Source organism: Watersipora subatra, chromosome 1 (genome assembly GCF_963576615.1).
Source record: "Watersipora subatra chromosome 1, tzWatSuba1.1, whole genome shotgun sequence".
In the NCBI taxonomy this organism is placed as follows: Eukaryota; Metazoa; Bryozoa; class Gymnolaemata; order Cheilostomatida; family Watersiporidae; genus Watersipora; species Watersipora subatra.
Window position 1 is genome coordinate 3,678,936 of NC_088708.1, and position 22,648 is coordinate 3,701,583.

Genomic DNA, 22,648 nt, shown 5'->3' on the forward strand with positions numbered 1-22,648 from the left:
CATTTTCGGGATGTTGTGTCTCGCCGAGCGGCGTTGAGCAACTCCGTTTGCCCACAAGGGTCTAGCATCTCTGCAACTTGTGTTTCAACATACTGTTCCACTGCCGAGCAGTGGCGTATATTTTCACTGCTAGCGACGCTGGGCCGACTCAATGTGTCTACTAGGTAGATATAAGGTCCTGTGGTATGAAAGATTGAATAACCATATCTCATCATTCTCATTTTAAACCATTGTACCCGCAAAGGTAGCTTAGACAGATCCTTGTCACCAACAATGGCAACGAAAAGTTTGTGGTCTGTCTCTACCTCAAAATATCAACTTAGGTAATACTCAAATTTTTCGCAGGCCCAGGGGACTGCCAGCACTTCTTTTTTGACCATTGCATACCCGGTTTCGACATCAGTCAGTTTGCGTGAAGCATATTCGATTGGTTGCCAAGTATTTGGCTCGGTCTGATGTGATAGCACAGCACCTAGAGCATTCTGGCTTGAATCAGTTGACACACGATGCAGCTTATTCAAGTCAAATGCACATAGCACAGGGGCCTGTGGCAGTTCTTGTTTGATCTGTTCAAAAGCCAACTGTTGACTACTGCCCCACAGCCACATACTGCGCGCTCCCATCACGGCATGAATAGGTGTAGCTAAGTCAGACAAAGTTCTTGAAAATTTGCTGAGATAGTTAACCATGCCAATGAAGCACCTAGCAGCTTTCTTTTATCTTCTGGGGGATTTAACTGACAAATTGCTTTTACTTTGTTTGGGTCTGGCCTTACACCTTCAGCGCTAACAAGATGTCCAAGGAATTTGACCGAAGTACAGCCAAACTAACACTTGTCTTCGCGGAGTGTCATTCCAGCAGCTTCAATCTTAGATAGTGGTCTCATTTTACCGAAGATTGAAACATCATCCATTTGACAAATAACTCCGTCTATCTGGCCCAATAGCTTTTCCATGCCTCTCTGATAATAATCAGAGGCCGACGAAATGCCGAAAAGCATTCATTTAAAGCAATACCTCCCCCATGGAGAGATGAAGGTCGTCAGTAACTTAATCTTAGGGTCAAGCCTAACTTGCCAAAATCCTGAATTTGCATCGACCTTGGAGAAGATACGACTCTCAGCTAGTCTTGACAACATGTCACTGACCCTTGAGAGTAGATGTCTCCCTTTTCACCCCTTTATTGAGGTGGGTAAGGTCTACACACATCCTTATGGCGCCATTGGACTTTGTAGCTATGGTCAGTCTCGAACACCAATCAGTCGTTTGTTCTACTGACTAAATAACTTCCAGCGCTAACATCTTCTTTATTTCAGCCTTTGCCTTGTCATAAAGACCGGCAGTTATAGGCCACGGAGAGAAAAGATGATAGGTTTCAATGTTTTCTTTTAGTTCAACGTTAAACAGGTCTGGCATTGTTCCTACCCCTTCAAAAAGTTTAGGAAACTCCTTCACCGGATCAAATGCCTCCAGGTTTATAGCATTGACTATCGCTAAAAGACCTAAGTCTACAATTTCTTGTGCTCCAAATAGTTTTCTATTAGCACCTAGCACTACATGTGCTTCTTTGCAATTAGTGGACTTTCGCTTGCTTTTGATCTTGACATCAGCAACTCCTGCTACACTCAACTTCTTTTCACCTGTGCCAACCAAAATTATGAAACTAGAAGAGAGTAGCAAGTCCAAAGACTTTTGAGTTCCTTCCGTCAACACAGTGACATCTACCCCAGTGTCTAGACAGAAAGGAACATTTTGGCCATGGACCGAGAGAGTCCTAAACCATCAGTTAGTCAACCAGAATCTCGGTTGGAAACTATCCAAACTTTCCTATCACTACTGCGGTCTATCCCTGATTTAGAGGGACACTCGCTAGAGATGCCCCGATTCTAACTTCACCAGCCGATTCAGATACCGATCCAACATACCGATTCTTATTGAAAAGTAATCCGATTTAGATACCAATTCAGATCTTTTGTGTTGCATAGATAATTGTTAATTTTATTATACAAATATAATGCAAAGAAAATATAAATATTGATGTATTTATTTGTTTGTATTTATGGAACAAGGATATACATATATACCTATTCACATACTGACATACCGTGCATCTAGTAACAAAACAGTCCATGTTTCTTGTAATCTGCTATAATTAATGGTAATTACTGTTAGTGGTACAGCTTTCTCTGTGATAATGAAGTCTGTCTTCTACTGCTGAACGAACTGATGCACCTGAACAAGTTTAGAGCAAACAAACGTTTCTCTAAATTACCGTTAGTGATTCAATTATCTCAGTGAGACGTCCTTATCTTCCATCACTAGCGATGTAGCCAGTCGTACTGAAGAAGGATTCACTTGCCACAGATGATGGAGAACAGGCTAAATACCGATAAGCCACTGAGGTTATTTTATGCGATGCAAACGATACATCATATCATAAGAAACAAGAGAGATAGATAACTACGCATCGACTGCTCAAATTACTTTCGTAATGCTAGTACATAGAAATATTACACCGCATTCTTGTTTTTTATCATTGGTTTCTTGTTCATGATTGTCTGCAATAAATCATATCGCTGTAATTGGGAAATACCGCACTTGGTGATTGCGTCCTGACTGAAGCCAAAATATTCCTCAACTGTGTTGATGTTTATCAGGCTTTATACATGAAATAGATTGTGTAACAGGCCTGGAATTCATTAAGTAAAAGTAAGGAACTTGCAGCTGATGTTTTTTATTATTGTAGCAGGCTAAAATACGTTTTTCTGCTAAATACTTGATCTGCAAAAAGTATCTGAAATTTCCGATTTTTTAAGAAAAGATCGGCCGATACCGGCTCAGATACTTAACACCCATATCGGCACCGATACCAATTCCAATATTGAAATCGGGGCAACTCTAACACTCGCTCTCCGCGTGATATTTGCCATCTCATGTACAGCATCGGCTTGGCCTGTCGCATGCACCCGCTATGTGCCCAAGTTTCTTGCAATTATTGCATTCAACTTGGGGGCAATTTTTCACAGTGGTCCATTGCGCCACCCTCATAGCAACTGTTTTCACTTCTCCGGTACAGAGAGTCAGGACACCTCCGCCAATAACTATTTCTGCCTATACGATCCTTGAAACCATCTGAATCGGTGTTAATACTATAATGGTGATAGCAATAACATCCTTCATGACTACCTTCATGGCTGCTAGAGCCGCCTTTGTAGCCACTATGATGCCCATAGCGTTCCTGACTACCCTCACGACTGCTAGAACCGCATCCGTAGCCATCGTAATGTTCATGACCTCCTCGAGCCTTGTAGCTGGCACTCCTACTATCCCTCCTTTTTGCTGAGAATCTCGGCCCTCTGTACCTCGCCAACCTCCTGTTTGACATGCTGCTGTGCAGTAGCCTCCCCCCCGCTTGTAGCCTTTAAAGAGGTACTAGCCCTTAAGGTCGGCAACGCAGGCCTCTGGTGTCGCACTAGGTTGAACGGTAGTAGGTGGAGTAAAGCTAGGCTCTGCCATGAGCATATTTTAGGCCTCTTGTGCTACATTTCTGGTTTGGAGAAGGTTTGTCAACCTCTTCTCTTTCAATCTGGATCATTTGGGCCATTAAATCTCTACTCAATTTTGAGTCATGTTCACTCATGGCAATGACCAGAGAAAAGCTCTTCCGCGAACCATCATTCATGCCAAAATCAAGCTGCCTGCTAAACCGCTCTACTCTAAGAAAGAAGTCCCCATCATTCTCTCTCGCAAGTTGTTTCGCGGAAACAAACTTTTGGGTCTTGACGTAGACGTTTTCCTCTCCTTTGTAATGTCTTTTCAGCAGGTCCCAAGTCTGGTCGAAAGTTAATCTGGGTTATTAGACTCAAATCCCAACGATCTTCAGGTTACCCTACCTTCCTGGCCTACGGATTTTAAAAGTGCTAGCAATTGAGCCCTCAGTGTTAAAGTGCGGACCAAGATGGGCTCCTCCTCCAATGTCGCCTCCTTCTCACTCATCTCGAGATCTTTCTTTTCTATACAGAGTAAAAACTCTTCACTAAGCCTTTTCAAACTACCAAACACATCAGTAGCTAAAATATTTAGCACAGGGAAGCTAGCAAAAATATTCGTATTCTTCCCTCTTCAAGCCATTATTCTATATTAATTTGAAAAAATTAAATAAAATTTACTGCACAGAATTAATAATGCAACGGCCAATTGAAATCCGTTTGTGTATTTATTGGTAGTCACTACACCGCAATGCACCTCGCCTAATGTCTATGCACACTCCACAATTGCCCAGCGCAATTCACTATACTCACCTCCTACTAACCTACCTACTAACACTACACGATCGCACAAACTTAGCTCTACACAAATGTATTACACTTTTCCTGTAAGTAAACACTCGTGGTACCATGTGGACTGAAGAGCCTTCAGTTCAGTGGGTCCTTTAACAAGTCGTTACTTATCAAGAGACAAAACAAACATGTCTTTATTTACCGAGCTTCAAGCCGTAAGAGAGCGAACATAATATCTCCCCCAACGATCTCGCGCTTTTCTTCACTTCCGGTCAAGCCGGAGTTACAGCGAGCCGATTATATTAAAATTGTTATATTCTGGGTTTGTATAAGTACAGATGAATTTCTAACTTTGAAATATTGGTACCAGTTACACCTTGGCACTTTCACTGGCCAATTAGTTCATACAGCCTGCAACTTCGAGTAAAATCATACAACCTATAATGGTAATCAGGTAGAAGACAAAAACTTGAAATAGTCCAAATAGAATAATACAACAAAGCAAATGCAACACTTATATTTATGTGGATGCAAAACAATTGTGTATATGACTTTTTCAAAACCACACATAGCAGTGCTGCTAAATTAATTAATGTCTGAAAAAGTAGCTTGTTTTTGTAAACATTATTTATGGTTACCATAAAACTGTGTACCTATGTCGATGTATTTGCTGGCAATGAAGTGGTGACATTTTTTCTTAGTTCCACCTTGAACCTGAAAGTGTAGCAACAAAACAAGAAAGTAGACAAACTTCGCTAGAAACTACATTATACATATACATATATATTTAGCTGTATGTCTTAGCTTCCAGTAAACTGGCAAGTCGGTGATTACAAAGTTGACAATAGTCATTGGTTATTTAATAACTTGTATTTTTGGTCTGCAATTTGTTTGAAACATGAAAGAATTCAGTACAGTGGGTTGCACAACATTGTGTCGATCAGCATTTGGTTTTGTGTTGGAACTTAACGGTCTAAGTTTTTGAAATCACATTAATCAAACCTAAAGAGTTGTGAATACAATAATTTATTATAGTTTCAATTAGCCTGGTGCGCAGTTAAGTCTAAGGAACCCTGCAAACACTCTTGAAAAAAGGTTGCCGAACGTGTAAGAAGATGCTTTACAGTAGTGTAGAAAAATAGAAAATTCGAAGTTTTACAGTTAAGTTTATCAAAGTCAATCAGATATTTGTAAATAGCTGCATTCATAACCAACGTATTTGCTTATAATAAGTTGATGCTTTTGGCTTTGAAGAATGTTTCTTTTCAAGTTTAACAAAAAAACTTGACTGTAAGAAGATGCATTTTAAAACAATTTTGTAGGTTAATATACCGTGTAGCAAATTTCTTTATGCCGTTGGTATGTTAAGTTACAATTTTCCAAAGAGACTTGAAGTTATAAGTTCATTGCTGTTTATTTGCGTGATGCTAAACACCGTGAAATCTGAAATGCATACGTATACCGTGTTAATAATGCGCAATGATACAATACGGTATAGTGTGCCATAATATAATGCATGGGTAAAGACACAAGAAATAACTCCGCAAGTACAGAAAAAATAGCACAATAAACCGCAAATATGTGATAGCAGAATTAAACAACTGTTGTATATAATATTATGTAATTTGCCTTTGCTTCTTTTTTGGATAAAATGTAGTAATATATGTAGTAGGTAATATTATTGACTAAAAGTAAAATAAACAGATAAATTGTAGCCTTCCATTATGGGCTCTAAAAAACCTACTAACTAGGGCTGACAGAACACGCAGGACCGGCCAAAGGGTCAAAGCTGGACACGAACTCTATTGGTCAACAGGTGATGACACCACTCCTGTGTCCAATCACACCTAGGCAGCACAACAACTGCCAGCAAGAAAGCCCGCGAACGCAGCAAAAAACAGCTATTCCTAATACCTAAAAGCAATTAGCCGCTGCTTCTGTCAAATCAATTATTTTACTGTAGATAATGGCTATTATAAGGCGTACGATAACAAGTGTGCTAACCATAGTTTATTATCAAAGAGTACAATTCTTACACTCCCATCTAAATTTATGGATAAATTTACAGAAGATTAAAACAAGACAAAACAACATATGAAGTTATTTGACTAAATGGAAGCTAAATAATATATTTGCACATGCACTACAAGCAAGCTCAAATACAATAGGCTATAAGCCTTAATCCTGTCGGTTCTCAGCGCTCATTAGCTTTATGAGTTTCTGTACTGGTCTATCTAGTGTTATCCTCGGCCGATTTGGTTTTCTAGCGTTGTTCAGGTCTTTAGTTCTAAGCATTACTGTGGTTTTCTTGACTAGTCCATCTGGTCCTTGATGTGTAGCGATTATACTTCCTGTTTTCCATTGGTTTCGAGGTTCATTGTTGTCCACAATAATGACAATGTTTCCCACCTTTATGTTCTGTTTGGCATTTTCCCACTTTGTACGACCTTCGATTTTGGTAAGATATTGAGCTTTCCACATAGTCCAAAATTCTTTAGCCAGTTGCTGAGATTTCCTGTACATTAGTCTGCCATAAATCTCCGCACTGTCAAATTCTCCAGGAGGAGGTGGAAAGTGTTGCGATTTCATGGTTAACAAATGGTTAGCTGTAATGATGGCATCCATGTCGCTCAATGAATCTGTGGAGATGGGTCTGCTGTTGACAGTTGCCATGATTTCATAAAAAGCTGTTCTCAGGCTCTCTGTTGTCATGCGCTTGCTGTATTTAGTTGACATTCCTTGCAAAATTGATCTTATGGTTCTTATCTGTCTTTCCCATACCCCGCCTTGGTGGCTAGCTGTAGGAGTATTTGTTTCAAACTTTATTTTCTTGGTCACCAAGTAATCTTTTAGCTCCTTGCTTCTCAGGTTGAGTAAGTCCTGCTCCATCTGGTTTCGTCCTCCAACAAAATTAGTGCCTGCATCACTGAAGACGATAGTGACTGGTCCTCGGACTGCTTGAAATCGTCTTAAGGCCTGTAGGAAGCTGTCCGTAGACAAGTCGTCGATGAGTTCAGTATGAATAGCTCGGATGTAGAGGCATGTAAAGATCACACCCAATCTCTTTAGCTCTGTTCTTCTGTCCTTGACAAAAAAAGTTCCCAAATGTATCAATTCCTACGTGCGTAAATGGTGTGCTAGGCTCAGTTCTCTTCTTAGGCAGAAGACCCATCTGTTGTCCTTCAGGTTTAGCACGATTAATTCTGCATCTCACGCAGCAGTGAACGATGCCCTTGGCGAGTGTGGACACCCCAGTTATCCAATATCCTGCTTGGCGCAAGGCGGTGATTGCCGAGTTGTGCCCTTGATGATGTGTTATCTGATGATAGTGAGTTACCAAAAGCTTAGTTAGCTGAGACTTGGATAGTATTATGGGGTTTCTTTCTCCGTAGCTCAGCGGTGATGTTGTTCTGCTGGACATACACAGCATGTTATTCTCATCTAGGTAAGGAACTAGCTTGCGAATTTTACTGTTTTTCCGTAATGTCTCTTTCTTCTCCAGCTGACTGATCTCTTTATCAAATGCCTGCTTTTGATCTAGTTTGATGATGTGGCTTTCTGCTTGGCAGAGACCTTCTGCGGTTGTCGCAGGTCTTTTGAAGCTTTTGTTTTGTAACATAGCCTTAGCATTTGTAATCGCTCTGACCAGTCTGGTCCATGATCTAAACTTTTTGATGATTTCATCTAAGGTGTCATTAGTTGCCGACTGTGTGGAAAGAACTTGTTTGGGTTTCTTAACCTCCACACCGTTCTGTATAAACTCACAGTAGTCTGCTTTGTTAGTCGAATGTGCACTAAGATCTAGCTTGTGCAAGAATGCAGGATCAGTAAACCAGTTGGATTTCTTCAAGGCTGAGAGAGTGCAACCACGTGAGGATAAGTCTGCTGGATTCACTGACCCGAGCACATGATGCCACTGTGTTACAGAAGAACATCGAGGAATCTCTGCTACCCTGTTGGCAACGAACATGTGGAATTTCGTCTCGTTGCTGTTGATAAATCCTAATGTTGCCATAGAGTCTGTCCAAAAGTATTGGGAGTCAACTGCCATGTCTAGCTCACTTTCCAACTGACATTTCAATCTCACAGCTTCAACGGCGGCCTGTAATTCTAGCCGAGGTATAGTCACGGATTTAAGTGGAGCCACTCTTGATTTTGCCATTATAAGAGCCGTGTGTACTTGGCCGTTACTATCAACAAGGTGAAGGTAGGAGCAGGCGCCATATCCTTCTAATGATGCATCACATAAGTGATGCAGCTCGGTGTACTTCCCATTCTTGAAGTTTGAAGCAAGTCTTGGTGTAAGACATCAGACAGGTAAGACAGGTATGGATATATCTTGAAGTTCATCTAGTTGACTTTTCCATCTGTTCCAATCATTAGTGATGTCTTCGGGAACATCATCGTCCCATTTCTCACTCTCCTTGCAGGCTCGCTGCATGATCATTTTTCCTTGTAAAAGAAAAGGAGTAAGTAGACCAAGTGGGTCATATATCTGTGACACCACAGATAAAATTCCCCTTCTTGTATTAGGTTTCTTTGTTAGGTTATTGCTGAAGGTGAAGCAATCATCATCAGTGCGCCACTCCAATCCAAGAGTTCTCTTAGCAGGCAGTTTCTCCTTGTACAAGTCTAACCCTTGCGTCTCAGAAGCTCTTTCTGTAATAGGAATCGACTTTAAGACGTCTCTGTTGTTGCTAGCAAATTTGTGTAATCGGAGGTTGGCATCAGCACATATCTTTGTTGCGTCTCCTATAAGCTTGATTGCCTCAGGAACGCTAGCCACACTGGCAAGGCCATCATCCACGTAGAAGTTTTTTGTGATAAAGGCACTAGCTTCTGGGTTTTTTGAACTGTTTTGTGTTGCTAGTTTGCGCAATGCAAATGTTGCTACTCCAGGGAAAGACGTCGCACCAAAAAGATGCGCAGTCATTCTGTACTCCTTGACTTCAGACAGGTTTGGGTTAACCCACAGAAACCTCAAATAGTCTCTGTGTTCTGTTGTCACTTTGAAGTTAAGAAACATTTTTTGAATGTCACACGAAAGAGCTATAGGTTTTGTCCTGAATCTCAAAAGTATTCCAACCAGACTATTTATGTGGTCTTGTCCAGGAAGGAGTTCTTCATTTAGATATTTGTTTTGAAAGTGCACACTCGCATCAAAAACAACTCGTATTTTTCCCTTTTTTGGATGGTAGACACTGAAGTGTGGTAGATACCAGACTTGACCTGTTTCTGCGGTACTTTCTGCAACTGGTTCGGCATGGCCATTATCAATCATCTCTTGCATGAAGTTGAAATATTCCTTTTTCAGTATGGAATCCCTCTTAAATCTCTAGATAAGCTGATTTAGTCTGCGTTTGTCTTGACCTCTATTGTTAGGCATGAATGGTACATCTTTGAAAGGTAGTGGAAGGGTTATTGACCCACCCACGTCTCGTGTAATTCCTTCTAGTATTTTTACAAACTTGATGTCATTTTGGGATGCTTTCCTTCTGTCATCGAGGTCATCAAACTCACCCTTTTGTGCAAGATGTGCTGTAAGGAAAGTGTTTTTAGGCCTAGAGTTACCACCCCCCAACGTCCATCCAAGAACTGTTTTTACCATGAAAGGTTCATCATTTTTTCCGATGATTGTTTCGTGGGGTGCTAACAGGTGGGAAGAAGCTCTCCCTATCAGCAAACCAATAGGTGCATCAAGAGTTGGAGGTAGTAAGTTGGCAATTTCCTTGAGATGATGCATGTTGTTTGCGATTCTTGACATTGGGATTTGTGAAAGGTTGCATGGTATGGTTTCTTGATCATAAGCCTGAACAGAGTGTATCTGTCTTTCTGACGCTGGTTCAAAACATCGCAATGTGATTCTGTACTTGTTGATGAGTCCAGTTTTATCTCCATTGAGTGTTGTCACGGTAACTTTCTCAGATGTGCTGGGAGGCCTAATTTGGTTAGCTATGTCTCTGGTTATGTATGTGCTGTCTGATCCATTATCAAGCAGTGCATATACCAGAACCTCATCTACAGAGTCCTTTGCTGATATATAGACAGGCACCACCATATTCAAGAGTTCAGCTGTTATATTTCTTTTGGCAGCATGAACGATTTGCTGTTTTGTCTCCCTTTGCATCGGCTCACTTGAGGCTTCTGGCTTGTTTTCAGTTTTATTTCTCTCAGTCCTAGCTGTGTTGGAGTGAGAAGAATTCGGTTTGCCATTTTCCCAATCTTGGGCTGTCTTGTGTAGACATTGAAGGTAGTCACCTTTGCATTTTCTGCATTTTACTTTCTCTCCACATTGAGAGGTCATGTGGCCTGATTTGGTGCAACTGTAGCAAAGCCTTTTTTGGTTGAAGAAGGCAAGTGTGTCATTGTATGACATGACTACTAGTTTAGAGCATATAGCCTTATCATGATTATCTTTTTCACTGTAGGCGCAGTGTCTTTTTGGCCCTTTGCTATTAGACGTGGAGAAAGAATGCAGTGTTTTTCTTTGGCTTCTACTCTGAGGCTCCTCTTTTGAAGGCTTATCTTGAGCCAGGAGAGGTTCACACTGAATTTCTGCCTGGTCATTGACTAGGTAGAAAAACTCAGAAAAGACCGCATTTCTATCTTCATCTCTCTTGATCTGTTTATCTTGGTTTACCCATTTAGTTTTCAGCCAGCGTGGCAGTCTTGCTGCTATTTTGTCAATTTCTTGACTGTCGTTGAGAATTTTCAACTCTGGTACAGATGACATAGCGCCCTTTATCTGTGAAATCAGCGAACTTCTGTAGTTCTTTGCTATCCATTGGGTTGATTTTAGGCCAATTTTCTAGTTTCTCTCTCATAGCACGATAAACACTGCTATTTCTGCCATATCTTCTGCGTAGTTGTCTTTGGGCATCAAGGTATGCTTCTTCTGAGTTCAAGGTGAAGTAGCCAGATATGCAATCTTATGCATCTTTATCCACAAACTTCTTTAGGTAGCGGAGAGGAGCTTTGCCTGTTAAACCTTCTGCTCCCACATAACCGTCTAAGTCGATCTCCCAGTCATTTAACTCTAAAGGGTCACCAGCGAAGACACTGGGTTCTAAAGAAGTGCGCTTTGTGCTCTTCATGGTGGTAACAAGACACTTTGTTAGCTGCTGAATCGCTCCTAAGTCTTCCACTGAGCTTCTACGTGTGTATATGAAGAGGTTGCTCTCATTTCCATCATCTGCTTTTACTTCATTCTGTTGTATGGGTCTGTCTTCTTGCCATTTCAATGTTAACCCATCTGTGAGAGATGTAACAATTTCCACCATGTCTGGCTGTGATGGGGTTTGCTCTGTATGTTGGGCTGCATCTTCTACCACATTTGGCTTGTTGAGTTTCTGTTGCAGTCTGGCACGTCTAGCTGCCATACGAGTTTCGAGCTCTTCCATCTTTTCCTCGAGTTTCTTTTTGGCTTCCTCGAACACTCTTTTTGCTTCTATCAGCTCTTCTTCTTGTTTGAGCTCAGTTTCTTTACGTTGATTATAATAGTGGTGAACGAGTCGCACATCAGTCATGAATTCATTAAAGAAAGCTTGTGTTGTTTCACTAACTTTATTTTCAACTAAGGTTTCAATCTCGCCAAATGTATCAGAGACAGTATGAGTGCGATTCTCCACTAAAGACATAAAAGTGCTAACATCTTTATCTGAAAGTGTGTCAGCCTTCTCTAAAAAACCTTCGTTCTGCTCTAATTGTTTATCAATAGTTTTAACAAGCTGTTGTGTTAACTGCAATGTTTTGTTCTCTTTAGCTTTCAGCGCTAACTTTTTATCTCGCATTGACTTTCTAAGTGCTGCTGTGTCAGATTCATTATTAATGGCATGTGATTTTTCATCAAGTGGCATGGCACTAACATCACTATTTGTTGCGCTATCGGTGTGTAGCTCAGCTAATTTAGACTGGTCCTCGCTACTCTTACTTGTTAAAGGTTCATCGTCTTTATTTGGCATTGCGAGTGGCAATTATTGCCGCAGCGCTATATAGATTAGCTTATATTGCTATAAAGGTATCTGAACACACAATATAATTTACTAAAAATTGTGTATATTTTAAGTACCGTAATGAAAGATGTTGTGAGACAATGACAGAATAGTTAGAGGATGTAAGTACAGCTGCGCGCCACCGCCGCAGACCGCTAAACCAACAGCACGGGTGCAGCCAAAGTGTAACAAGACACAAAGAAAGGCCCACCCCGCCAACCGAGCAAGAACGAAAACAACAATCAACCGATTGGCTATCCCGAGCGTTCTGTCAGTTCTAGTAAGCGTACAAGACCAAATGTATCCTATGACAAAATTATCTCATTAAATAACACTTACTTATAAATGAAAACAATGCTCTATACTATATTACAGTGAATAATGCAAGTGATGACTAATCAAGATTGTTGCCATATAGGTAGGTCAATGACCTGTGTAAAGACTGCTTATTGATCTAAGTACTGATGAGAAAAACCTGAATTACTAATTGCAACCAGGAACTGTAGCGTAGCTATGAACAATGTTCAATATGACTGCTCAATTTTGAGCTGAGGCTAACTGAAATACAGCTAGGGTTACTTAGCTGGTGAGATTTACAGGCTTTCTTTACCCTCTGAACCCCTATAGAGTGATAACTCCAAATAGAGATACTACTATTGTTCTAGTAGCTTAGAATGTTATTGTGCTGCCTTAGTTCAGCGTCCTATATGAGGATCATAGTCTTCTCTTGTATGAAGATGTGAGTTCTTTTAACCTTTGTCAAGTCTTTGTTAGACAAAGATTTCACTGTAGCAAATTTCTTTATGCCGTTGGTATGTTAAGTTACAATTTTCCAAAGAAACTTGAAGTTATAAGTTCACTGCTGTTTATTTGCGTGATGCTAAACACCGTGAAATCTGAAATGCATACATATACCGTGATAATAATGCGCAATGATACAATACGGTAAAGTGTGCCATAATATAATGCATGAGTAAAGACACAAGAAATAACTCCGCAAGTACAGAAAAAATAGCACAATAAACAGCAAATATGTGATAGCAGAATTAAACAACTGTTGTCTCACGACCAAACATAGCGAAGCGATTGGTTAAGAGATTTATGATAAATGCACATGTGCACACAACTCCCGAAAATTATTCATCCACAATGAGACGAACCCTTGAATCAAAATTTCATCAACAAATTTAACCATCATTTTGTAAAGTCATTAAAGTATAATAACGATACAAAACACATACAAACCTATTTAAATATGTTACCAAGTATTTGTAAACCGTCGTTATTATCTCAAAACTTACTCATCTGATCGGATTATACACAAATAGACAGATTTATTTGGACGAAAATCGTTATTAAAACTTGTCAAGCCTCACTTTTATAGAAGTTAAGACCGGAAATTGAAACGCCGAGCAACAAAGAATAGAACGATTAAATCGTGCGCATTTCACGAAAAAATAACGTGCACTTTTCACCAGTCTATAGCATTGTCAAAGGTTTCGGTGATTAACGTAGGAGTACTGAAATCGTTTCATTTTTGCCGATTTCAAATTAACTGACATTTCAGACACATTTGAGTACTTTGGTATTCTAACTGATGTCCAACGCAGTGTAAGTAAAGGATATTGTTACATATTAGCTGTGCAGTCAGCTTTCTTTTAGCTGTGCTATAATTGCATAATTGTCTAATAACCCATAGCTATGGGCTTGCTAACTAAGTCAGTTCCTTTATGTGCTTTTTACCTGTTAGCTGTGTTTTCTGTGATACAAGACTTATCGTGATAATACAATACAACAACTACAATACAACAACTGGTGTCAGGGACGAACATTGTGGACTCACAGCCAGCATTTTTCTATTGTCTTGCTATGGATCCTAACATAAAAGCTTTGATCGATGCTATGCAGAAACAGCAACAACAGTTCCAGCAGCAAAACGCTGATCTACAGAAGCAGTTTATCTCCTTGTTTGAAGCTACCAAGAGTGATAGTGCTGCATCAATACCAGTAGCTGTCGCCTTACCCAAGTTTGAAGCATATGACAGGAGTAAAGAAAAATGGAACCAGTACCTTCAACTTTTCAATCAGCACTTTAATGTGTATCGGGTGGTAGATGACAGTCAGAAACGAGCATGCTTACTATCTTGGGCAGGAGCTGAGACATACGACTTGTTGTCAAACTTATTTGGCACAGAGGATATTACAAGCAAGTCATTTACTGAGTTGTCGGAGAAACTTAATGAACACTTTGCAGATACCATACATGTTCAGGCAGCAAGATTTAAATTTTCTCAATGTAAGATGAAGACTGGTCAGTCCTATGTTGATTGGGCTGCAGAACTTCGTGGACTCGCACAGCACTGTGCTTTCACGTGCAAAAGCACAGGCTGTGGCACTAGTTATGTTGATGAACAAATTCGTGACATAATCATTAAAGAGACGCCACATGCTGATGTACGTCGCCAGTGTCTACTTGATGCTGATCCCTCTCTTAATGATGTTCTTAAGAAGGCTGCAGCATTCATCAAGACAACGGAAACCGATAAAATTCTCAAGGGGGAGACAACTTTTCCAGCTATTGAAGACACAGTAAACAAAATGTCAGGTCAGTACAAGCAAAGATCACGCCGAGGTCATCAAAACCATTGGAAAGCAACAAGCTAATGCACAGAACACAGGTATGTTGAAGTCTTGCCCTAGCTGTTACATTAAACATGACAGAAAAAATTGTCCCTGCAGAGCATTTGTCTGCAGGAAATGTGAGGTCAAAGGTCACATTGAGGCTGTCTGTATGGCTAAGACAGCAGCACAAAGTCAGACAGAACAGTCTGCTAGGACAGTTGAAAACTCTGTGTTAAGTGTGCTCACTGATGCAAGTGAACCTTATCATTCAGTACATGCAGTTTCAGATAATCTTTTCTAACGAGTCAATAGAAAGGTTTGGATCAAAACTGTTGTCAATGGTCATGATGCAATGTTTCAATAGGACACAGGGGCTGCTTGCTCTATAGTTGATTTGCAAGGTTACCAAAGTCTTGGATCACCCCCCCCCCTCTTACCTGTCAGTACCCATCTTAAAGCATATGGGCAGAGTGAGTTACAGATTAAAGGACATTGTTCAGTTAGTGTGAAGGTAGGAGATGTGGAAAAACAAAATCTCAAACTTCTTGTTGTAAACACAACACAAGGCTCAAACCTTTTTGGTCTAGATTGGAGTGACAAATTCAGTCTCTCGCAGCAGGGGCTAGCTATATTGACACAGGGTAGTTGTGATGTTACCTGTACTGTCACAGGAAGTAACCCTATTGGATTTAGGGACAAAATCGCTGCACTCTCCTCTAAGTACTCTGATGTCTTTAAGACAGGTCTTGGCCGATGTAAAAAGGTAAAAGTACCAGTACGCTTGAAACCAGGAAGCACACCAAGCTTTTCTAAACCTCGTGTAGTGCCATTCTCTAGACGCCAAGCTGTAAAAGAAGAGCTAGATCGATTAGTTAAAGCTGGTGTTTTGGAACATGTGGACTTTAGTGATTATGCTGCTCCAATAGTAGTAGTTTCCAAACCAAATGGAAGAGTGCGTATATGTGGTGATTTCAAGATGTTGAACCAACAAATATCAATTGATCAACACCCGTTACCAAGCCTTGAAGAGTTGCTAGAGAAGTTGAGAGGCGGGGTACACTTTTCCAAGATAGACCTGGCAGATACCTACTTGCAACTAGAGTTAGATGATAATGCAAAGAAGTTGTGTGTTATCAACACTCAATGTGGTTTGTTTCGCTACAACAGGATTTGTTTTGGATTGGCATCAAGCCCTGCACAGTTTCAGCGATGCATGGACTCAATGATTGCTGACTTACCTGGAGTTGCAGCGTACTTGGATGATCTGATTGTCACTGGTAGCAGTGAGAGTGAGCACTGGTCTAATCTCGACAAACTCTTAGCTAGACTACAGGAGTATGGGCTCCGCATACAGAGAGAGAAATGCGAGTTCTTTAAGAATGCTGTTGAATACCTAGGTCACATAATAGACAAGAACGGCAAGACTCCCTCGAATTCTGCAATAGAGGCTATTGAACGGCTTCCACGACCACAGAACTTACAACAGCTACAGGCGTTTTTGGGCAAGATCAACTACTATGGCTCATACATTGCTGACCTGTCTAGCAAAGCAGCCCCCCTCTACAAGTTTTTTCGTGAAAATGTCGAGTTTGACTGGACTGACGAGTGTGACAAGGCCTTCCATGTTCTTAAAGAAAGTGTCATCAAGGCTACCAAACTTACCCATTTTGACCAGAGTAAACTGCTGGTTCTAGCAACAGACGCATCTAACTATGGAATTGGGGCAGTACTCCTACAAGAGGAAAATGGAGCTGAAAGACCACTAGCACATGCATCAAAGACATTGAGCGTGCACCAAAAGAATTACTCACAGATAGAGAAAGAAGCGCTTTCTATCATCTATGGAGTGACTAAGTGTAGACAGTATCTATATGGGAGACGTTTTACGCTCATTACTGATCATAAACCCCTGGTTGCCATGTTTTCACCAGAAAAGAATATCCCCGTTTTAACAGCTCAGCGACTGCAAAGATGGGCCCTCACACTGATGGCTTATCAGTATGACGTCAGGTACAAGCCTACAGCACGGCAATGCAGATGGCTTGTCCAGGTTACCTATAGGGGCAGACCCGAAGTTTGACCATGATGAAGAGAAGGAGAGCATTGAGGTCTCACACACTATACAATAGGAGCTCGATCATGGTCCCCTTGACGATGAGGCTGTTAAACAAGAAACCAATTCAGAACAAGAAAACTCTTTCACCAGGTCAAGCATCTTCTACATCATCACGGTATGAAGTAGACTCTTTGGTTTATGCAAGGAACTATAGCTCTAGACCGAAGTGGATACCTGGAACGATAATTAACGAGCTGGGTAACATACTGTAGGCTGTGCGAACAGACCGTGGTGTATGGAGACGACATGCCAATCAGCTACAAGCTAGACTTCAAGTTAATGATACATCGACCAATGACAATATCATCACAGCTTCAAATGATCTTAACATCCAACCTGCCCAATCTGTACCTGATGAGAGGCCAGTACAAAGTCCCAGATATTCTAATCGTAATAGAAGACGACCTGATTACTATGACAGTTCTAAGTTCTAACAAGGTCATGACTAACCATAAACTCAGAATAGTGAGGGAGATGTGTTACATATTAGCTGTGCAGTCAGCTTTCTTTTAGCTGTGCTATAATCACATAATTGTCTAATAACCCATAGCTATGGGCTTGCTAACTAAGTCAGTTCCTTTATGCGCTTCTTACCTGTTAGCTGTGTTTTCTGTGATACAAGACTTATCGTGATAATACAATACAACAACTACAATACAACAGATATGACGATGATATTTTTTTCTAACGATTTTTATGAGATTACGATATTTAATTATAAGTTTGGATATTCTTCTTGATATTGTTAGCTATGACGTTTTGAAATGTAAACAAAATTGCGCATCGGTTTTCTATTATTACTGTATTACTATTACTAAGTTTGGATATTCTTTTTGATACTTCTTGATATTGTTAGCTATGACGTTTTTAAATGTAAACAAAATTGTTCATTGGTTTTCTATTATTACTGTATTACTATATTAATAATATTGGTTATTCTAATAATATCAGTGCATTTTACTTCTAATATTGCATTTCTCCTGTTGCAGGGAGAGAAATATAAACATATAATCTTTTCCTTTCATTATTGCTGTTTGTCATGGCCAAACACTTTTTTAAATAGATTTTCTAAAAATCTATATAATAAATATCACTTTTTGATATTGTTAGCTATGACGTTTTGAAATGTAAACAAAATTGTGCATGGTTTTGTATTATTACTATATTAATAATCTTGGTTATTCTAATAATATCAGTGCATTATACTTCTAATATTGGCCAATATTGCATTTCTCCTATTGCAGGGGGAGAGATATAAACATACATATAATCTTTTCTTTCATTATTGCTGTTTGTTGTATATAATAACACCCACACCCAGTACATTACAGCTACCATTGCAGTTATCCTATTGCACTGCAGTGTCATTTGACTGCTAATATTGCATTTCTCAACCATCAGTACCCTTTCTTTTTTCCAATATCACTTTGGTTGTGGGCTGTATGACAGTGGAATTTCTAGTATATAATATTATGTAATTTACCTTTGCTTCTTCTTTGGATAAAATGTAGTAATATATGTAGTAGGTAATATTATTGACTAAAAGTGGAAATAAACAGATAAATTGTAGCCTTCCATTATGGGCTCTAAAAACCTACTAACTAGGGCTGACAGAACACGCAGAACCGGCCAAAGGGTCAAAGCTGGACACGAACTCTATTGGTCAACAGGTGATGACACCACTCCCGTGTCCAATCACACCTAGGCAGCACAACAACTGCCAGCAAGAAAGCCCGCGAACGCAGCAAAAAACAGCTATTTCTAATACCTAAAAACAATTAGCCGCTGCTTCTGTCAAATCAATTATTTTACTGTAGATAATGGCTATTATAAGGCGTACGATAACAAGTGTGCTAACCATAGTTTATTATCAAAGAGTCCAATTCTTACATACCGTATACAGTATATACTTTACTAGCTGAGCCTCCCAGCATTGCCCTGGTATTAAAAATTAGCTTATAAACAATGAGAAGTGATGAGAGTCGCCTGCCATTTGCTATTAGCCTGGCACATTGCCAATGAAAAATTTCAGTAAGCTTACTAAAAATAGCTCGGGCTTCTAATAACGGTATGCCATGACTTTGCGTCATGATATTTGCTTCCATATAGCCTAGCTAGTCGATCAGTGTCTGTGGCCGAATCGGTACAGCGTTGGACTGGTGAACGGTAGGGTTTGAGATCAAATCTTCTTCGGTATGGATTCTTTATTCCAAGATTTTAATAGCTATAGCCGGAATGCAGGCAGACTTACGACATATCCATGGATATCCCTTGAGAAATAGATATACAGATATATACTGTATATATTGTATATACATATACTAGCTGCACTACCCGGCGTTGCCCGGGTAGTAACAAAGTCTTTGAACAGAAAATTTATTTGTATTCAACATATAATAACATTTGCCATTTTAACTTTCAAATTACATATTATGAGAAAAGTGTTTTGTGTAATTGAAATAGATTAAGGGAGAAAATAGAAACAAGAGTAAAGGGTTTCAAACTTTGTTGATCTACTTTAAAACCCATATTTCCTCATATCATGAGAAAAATGTTTTGTCCAAGTCAAATAAATTAAAAAAATTAAAACGACTATAAAAAGGTTTAAATGTAAATGTGAAATAATTAGCAAGTAATAGCTAAATTAAGGCGATTTTGCGACGATTACAATAAAAGATGATTTGGTAATGACACAAAAATACAAACTGAGAAAACAAAATAAAAATCCTGAATATGTTGAATTATTAATAAGAGTTCAATGCATAGATGTGCGTGTAAAAAAAAGATCACTGTTCCAGCAAAGCCTATCCATCAAAACCTTGAATACGACAATACTGGGACCACTCGATACTGATACAAATGTAAAAATAAGACATCGGACTGTCTTTGTCTGGCAGAACAGAGAAATAATGTCGAAGCCATTCCTACTTGAGAAAAAATAATTGTTTTCGCGAGAAGAATTGACCTCAACCCCAGATATGGTATTCGAATCTTACGAAAACTATTTCTTAACAGGGGCATCGTAACACGTGGCCACATCGATAAAGTAATCTGTGTGCGCTATAGCTGGAATGACAGATCCACAGACTTTGAGAAATGTATATATAGACTAACTGTCATATAGACAACCCGGCATTACCTGGGTATTAAAATTCAGCTTCTAAACAATGAGAGGTAATGAGAGTTGCTTGCCACTTACTATTAGCCTGGCACCTTGCCAATGGATAATTTGAGTAAGCTCACTAATAAGATCTACCTTTTCTCATGACTTTGCGTCATGGCAGACAGCTGTAACGTATTTGCTCCCATATAACGCCCAATAAATTCATTAAGCCAGTGTGGCAGAATTGGTAAGATGTCGGGTGACTAACTGGAAGGTTTGAGATCAAATCTTCTGCGTAACGGATCCTTCATTCCAAGATTTTAATAGCTATAACTAGAACTACACACATACCCACATACCTACACACAAACTTTGATAAATATATATATAGATATATGTATACTGTCCTCGCCAAGCGTGGACAATCTACAGTAGTTTTAAGGCATTGAAGGTTTACTTGCAACAAAATTCACATTACGGTTGTTTAGTATCAAAAGATTCACCATGTCGTACTCTGCTGTATTGTAGGTGTAAAATATGTGGAAATGTGATTAAAAGCTAAAAAAACGAACAGTTAATCGCCGCCATCCAAGATCGCTAAACATATTATGGAAGTGTTTGCTTTTCCATTTCCATAAACATATAAATATTTCCATAATTTTATGGAAATGGATATGGAAATTTTATTTTAGAAATATGGAAATGTTATGGAAATGGAAATAATATGGAAATGAATTATGGAAATATTATGGAAATGGAAAAAATATGGAAATGTAATGGAAATGGAAATAAATTATGGAAATATTATGGAAATGGAAATAATATGGAAATAAATTATGGAAATGTTATGGAAATAAATTATGGAAATGGAAAAAACTATGAAAATGAATTAGGGAAATGTTATGGAAATGGAAATAATATGGAAATAAATTATGGAAATGTTATGGAAATGGAAAAAAATATGGAAATGAATTATGGAAATAGAAATAATATGGAAATGAATTATGGAAATATTATGGAAATGGAAATAATATGGAAATAAATTATGGAAAGGGTATGGAAATGGAAATAATATGGAAATTATGGAATTGAATTATGGAAATTTTATGAAAGTTTTATGGAAATGGAAATAATATAGAAATGAATTATGGAAATTGTAACATACACGTAATCCAAGATATAAACAGAGGGAAGTAATATTGTATAGACTAGGCTACATGAATAGACAATGGTAATACACAAACAGCTAACATCAGAGGTATTACAAAAAACTATTAAAGGAGTCTGGAAGAAACTAACTCAAATTGTCTCTTGCTCAGCTACATGTATTATAGACAATGGTAACACACAAACCCAGCTAACATCTGTGGTATTACAGAAACTATTAAAGGGGTCTGGAAGAAATTAACTCAAATTGTCTCTGGACTGGGCTACATGTACAGACAATGGTAACACACAAACCCAGCTAACATCCGTGGTATTACAGAAACTATTGAAGAGGTCTGGAAGAAATTAACTCAAATTGTCTCTGGACTGGGCTACATGTACAGACAATGGTAACACACAAACCCAGCTAACAACAGTGGTATTACAGAAACTATTAAGGGAGTCTGAAAGAAATTATCTCGAGTCGTCTCTGGCTTAGTTATAGGCAATGGTAGCATACAGCTTTGATGTTGCCTGGACCCTAAATAAAGTATATTAGCAAGCAAATATCATATTAATATTATGTATAAATTAATCACATGTTCGGGAAGAGTTGACGATTGCACACATACGCTCATTTGACACGCAAGCGCGCACACATACGTACACACCAGGGATCGCTAAACATATCATGGAAATGTTTACTTTTCCATAAACATAAATATTTCCATAATTTTATAAAAATGGATATGGAAGTTTTATTTTCAAAATATGGAAATGTAATGGAAATAATGTGGAAATGAATTATGGAAATGTTATGGAAATGGAAAAAATATGGAAATGAATTATGGAAATAAATTATGGAAATGTTATGGAAATAGAAATAATATGGAAATAAATTATGGAAATGTTATGGAAAAAACTATGGAAATGGAAATAATAAGGAAATAAATTATGGAAATGGAAATAATATGGAAATGAATTATGGAAATGTTATGGAAATGGAAATTGTGACAAACACGTAATCCCTGCCGCCATCGCAAAACCGCCCTAGATTAGAATCTCTTTCCAAAACGGCTCAAATGGGACGTAGATGAACGAGATGGCTTCTGTTGACACTTTCATGCAACCTCATTCGTCGAAATATTTTCGCAAATTTACTTCACGCATTCAATAAAACCATGTCTATTGTTCTTACGCGTCTATTTCATTATCATTGTAATGCTGTCACTTTCAGCACTGATATCTTATAACCTATCGTAAAAATTCCGTTTAATTTTTTAACCTTAGCTCGAAGGAGTTCATATCATTGTTTGGTAAACATGGCGAGCTTGTTGGTCACCTGTGATAATCGAAAAATGCTGCAGAAATTATTCGTGTCGTTTGGCAGG

The 22,648-nt window shown here is 39.0% G+C and overlaps 4 protein-coding genes across 4 annotated transcripts; all 4 read right to left on the reverse strand.

Annotated features, from left to right (window-relative positions):
- Positions 1-6,457: 6,457 nt before the first annotated feature.
- Positions 6,458-7,168, reverse strand: LOC137389974 (uncharacterized). The gene has a single exon (XM_068076217.1). It carries the CDS (start codon positions 7,166-7,168, stop codon positions 6,458-6,460), a length of 711 nt encoding a protein of 236 aa, XP_067932318.1.
- Positions 7,169-7,292: 124 nt separating this feature from the next.
- Positions 7,293-8,441, reverse strand: LOC137390057 (uncharacterized). The gene has a single exon (XM_068076337.1). It carries the CDS (start codon positions 8,439-8,441, stop codon positions 7,293-7,295), a length of 1,149 nt encoding a protein of 382 aa, XP_067932438.1.
- A 147-nt stretch (positions 8,442-8,588) lies between these two features.
- Positions 8,589-9,560, reverse strand: LOC137390144 (uncharacterized). The gene has a single exon (XM_068076457.1). It carries the CDS (start codon positions 9,558-9,560, stop codon positions 8,589-8,591), a length of 972 nt encoding a protein of 323 aa, XP_067932558.1.
- Positions 9,561-9,614: 54 nt separating this feature from the next.
- On the reverse strand, positions 9,615-11,012 carry LOC137390227 (uncharacterized). The gene has a single exon (XM_068076581.1). It carries the CDS (start codon positions 11,010-11,012, stop codon positions 9,615-9,617), a length of 1,398 nt encoding a protein of 465 aa, XP_067932682.1.
- Between the last annotated feature and the right edge of the window lie 11,636 nt (positions 11,013-22,648).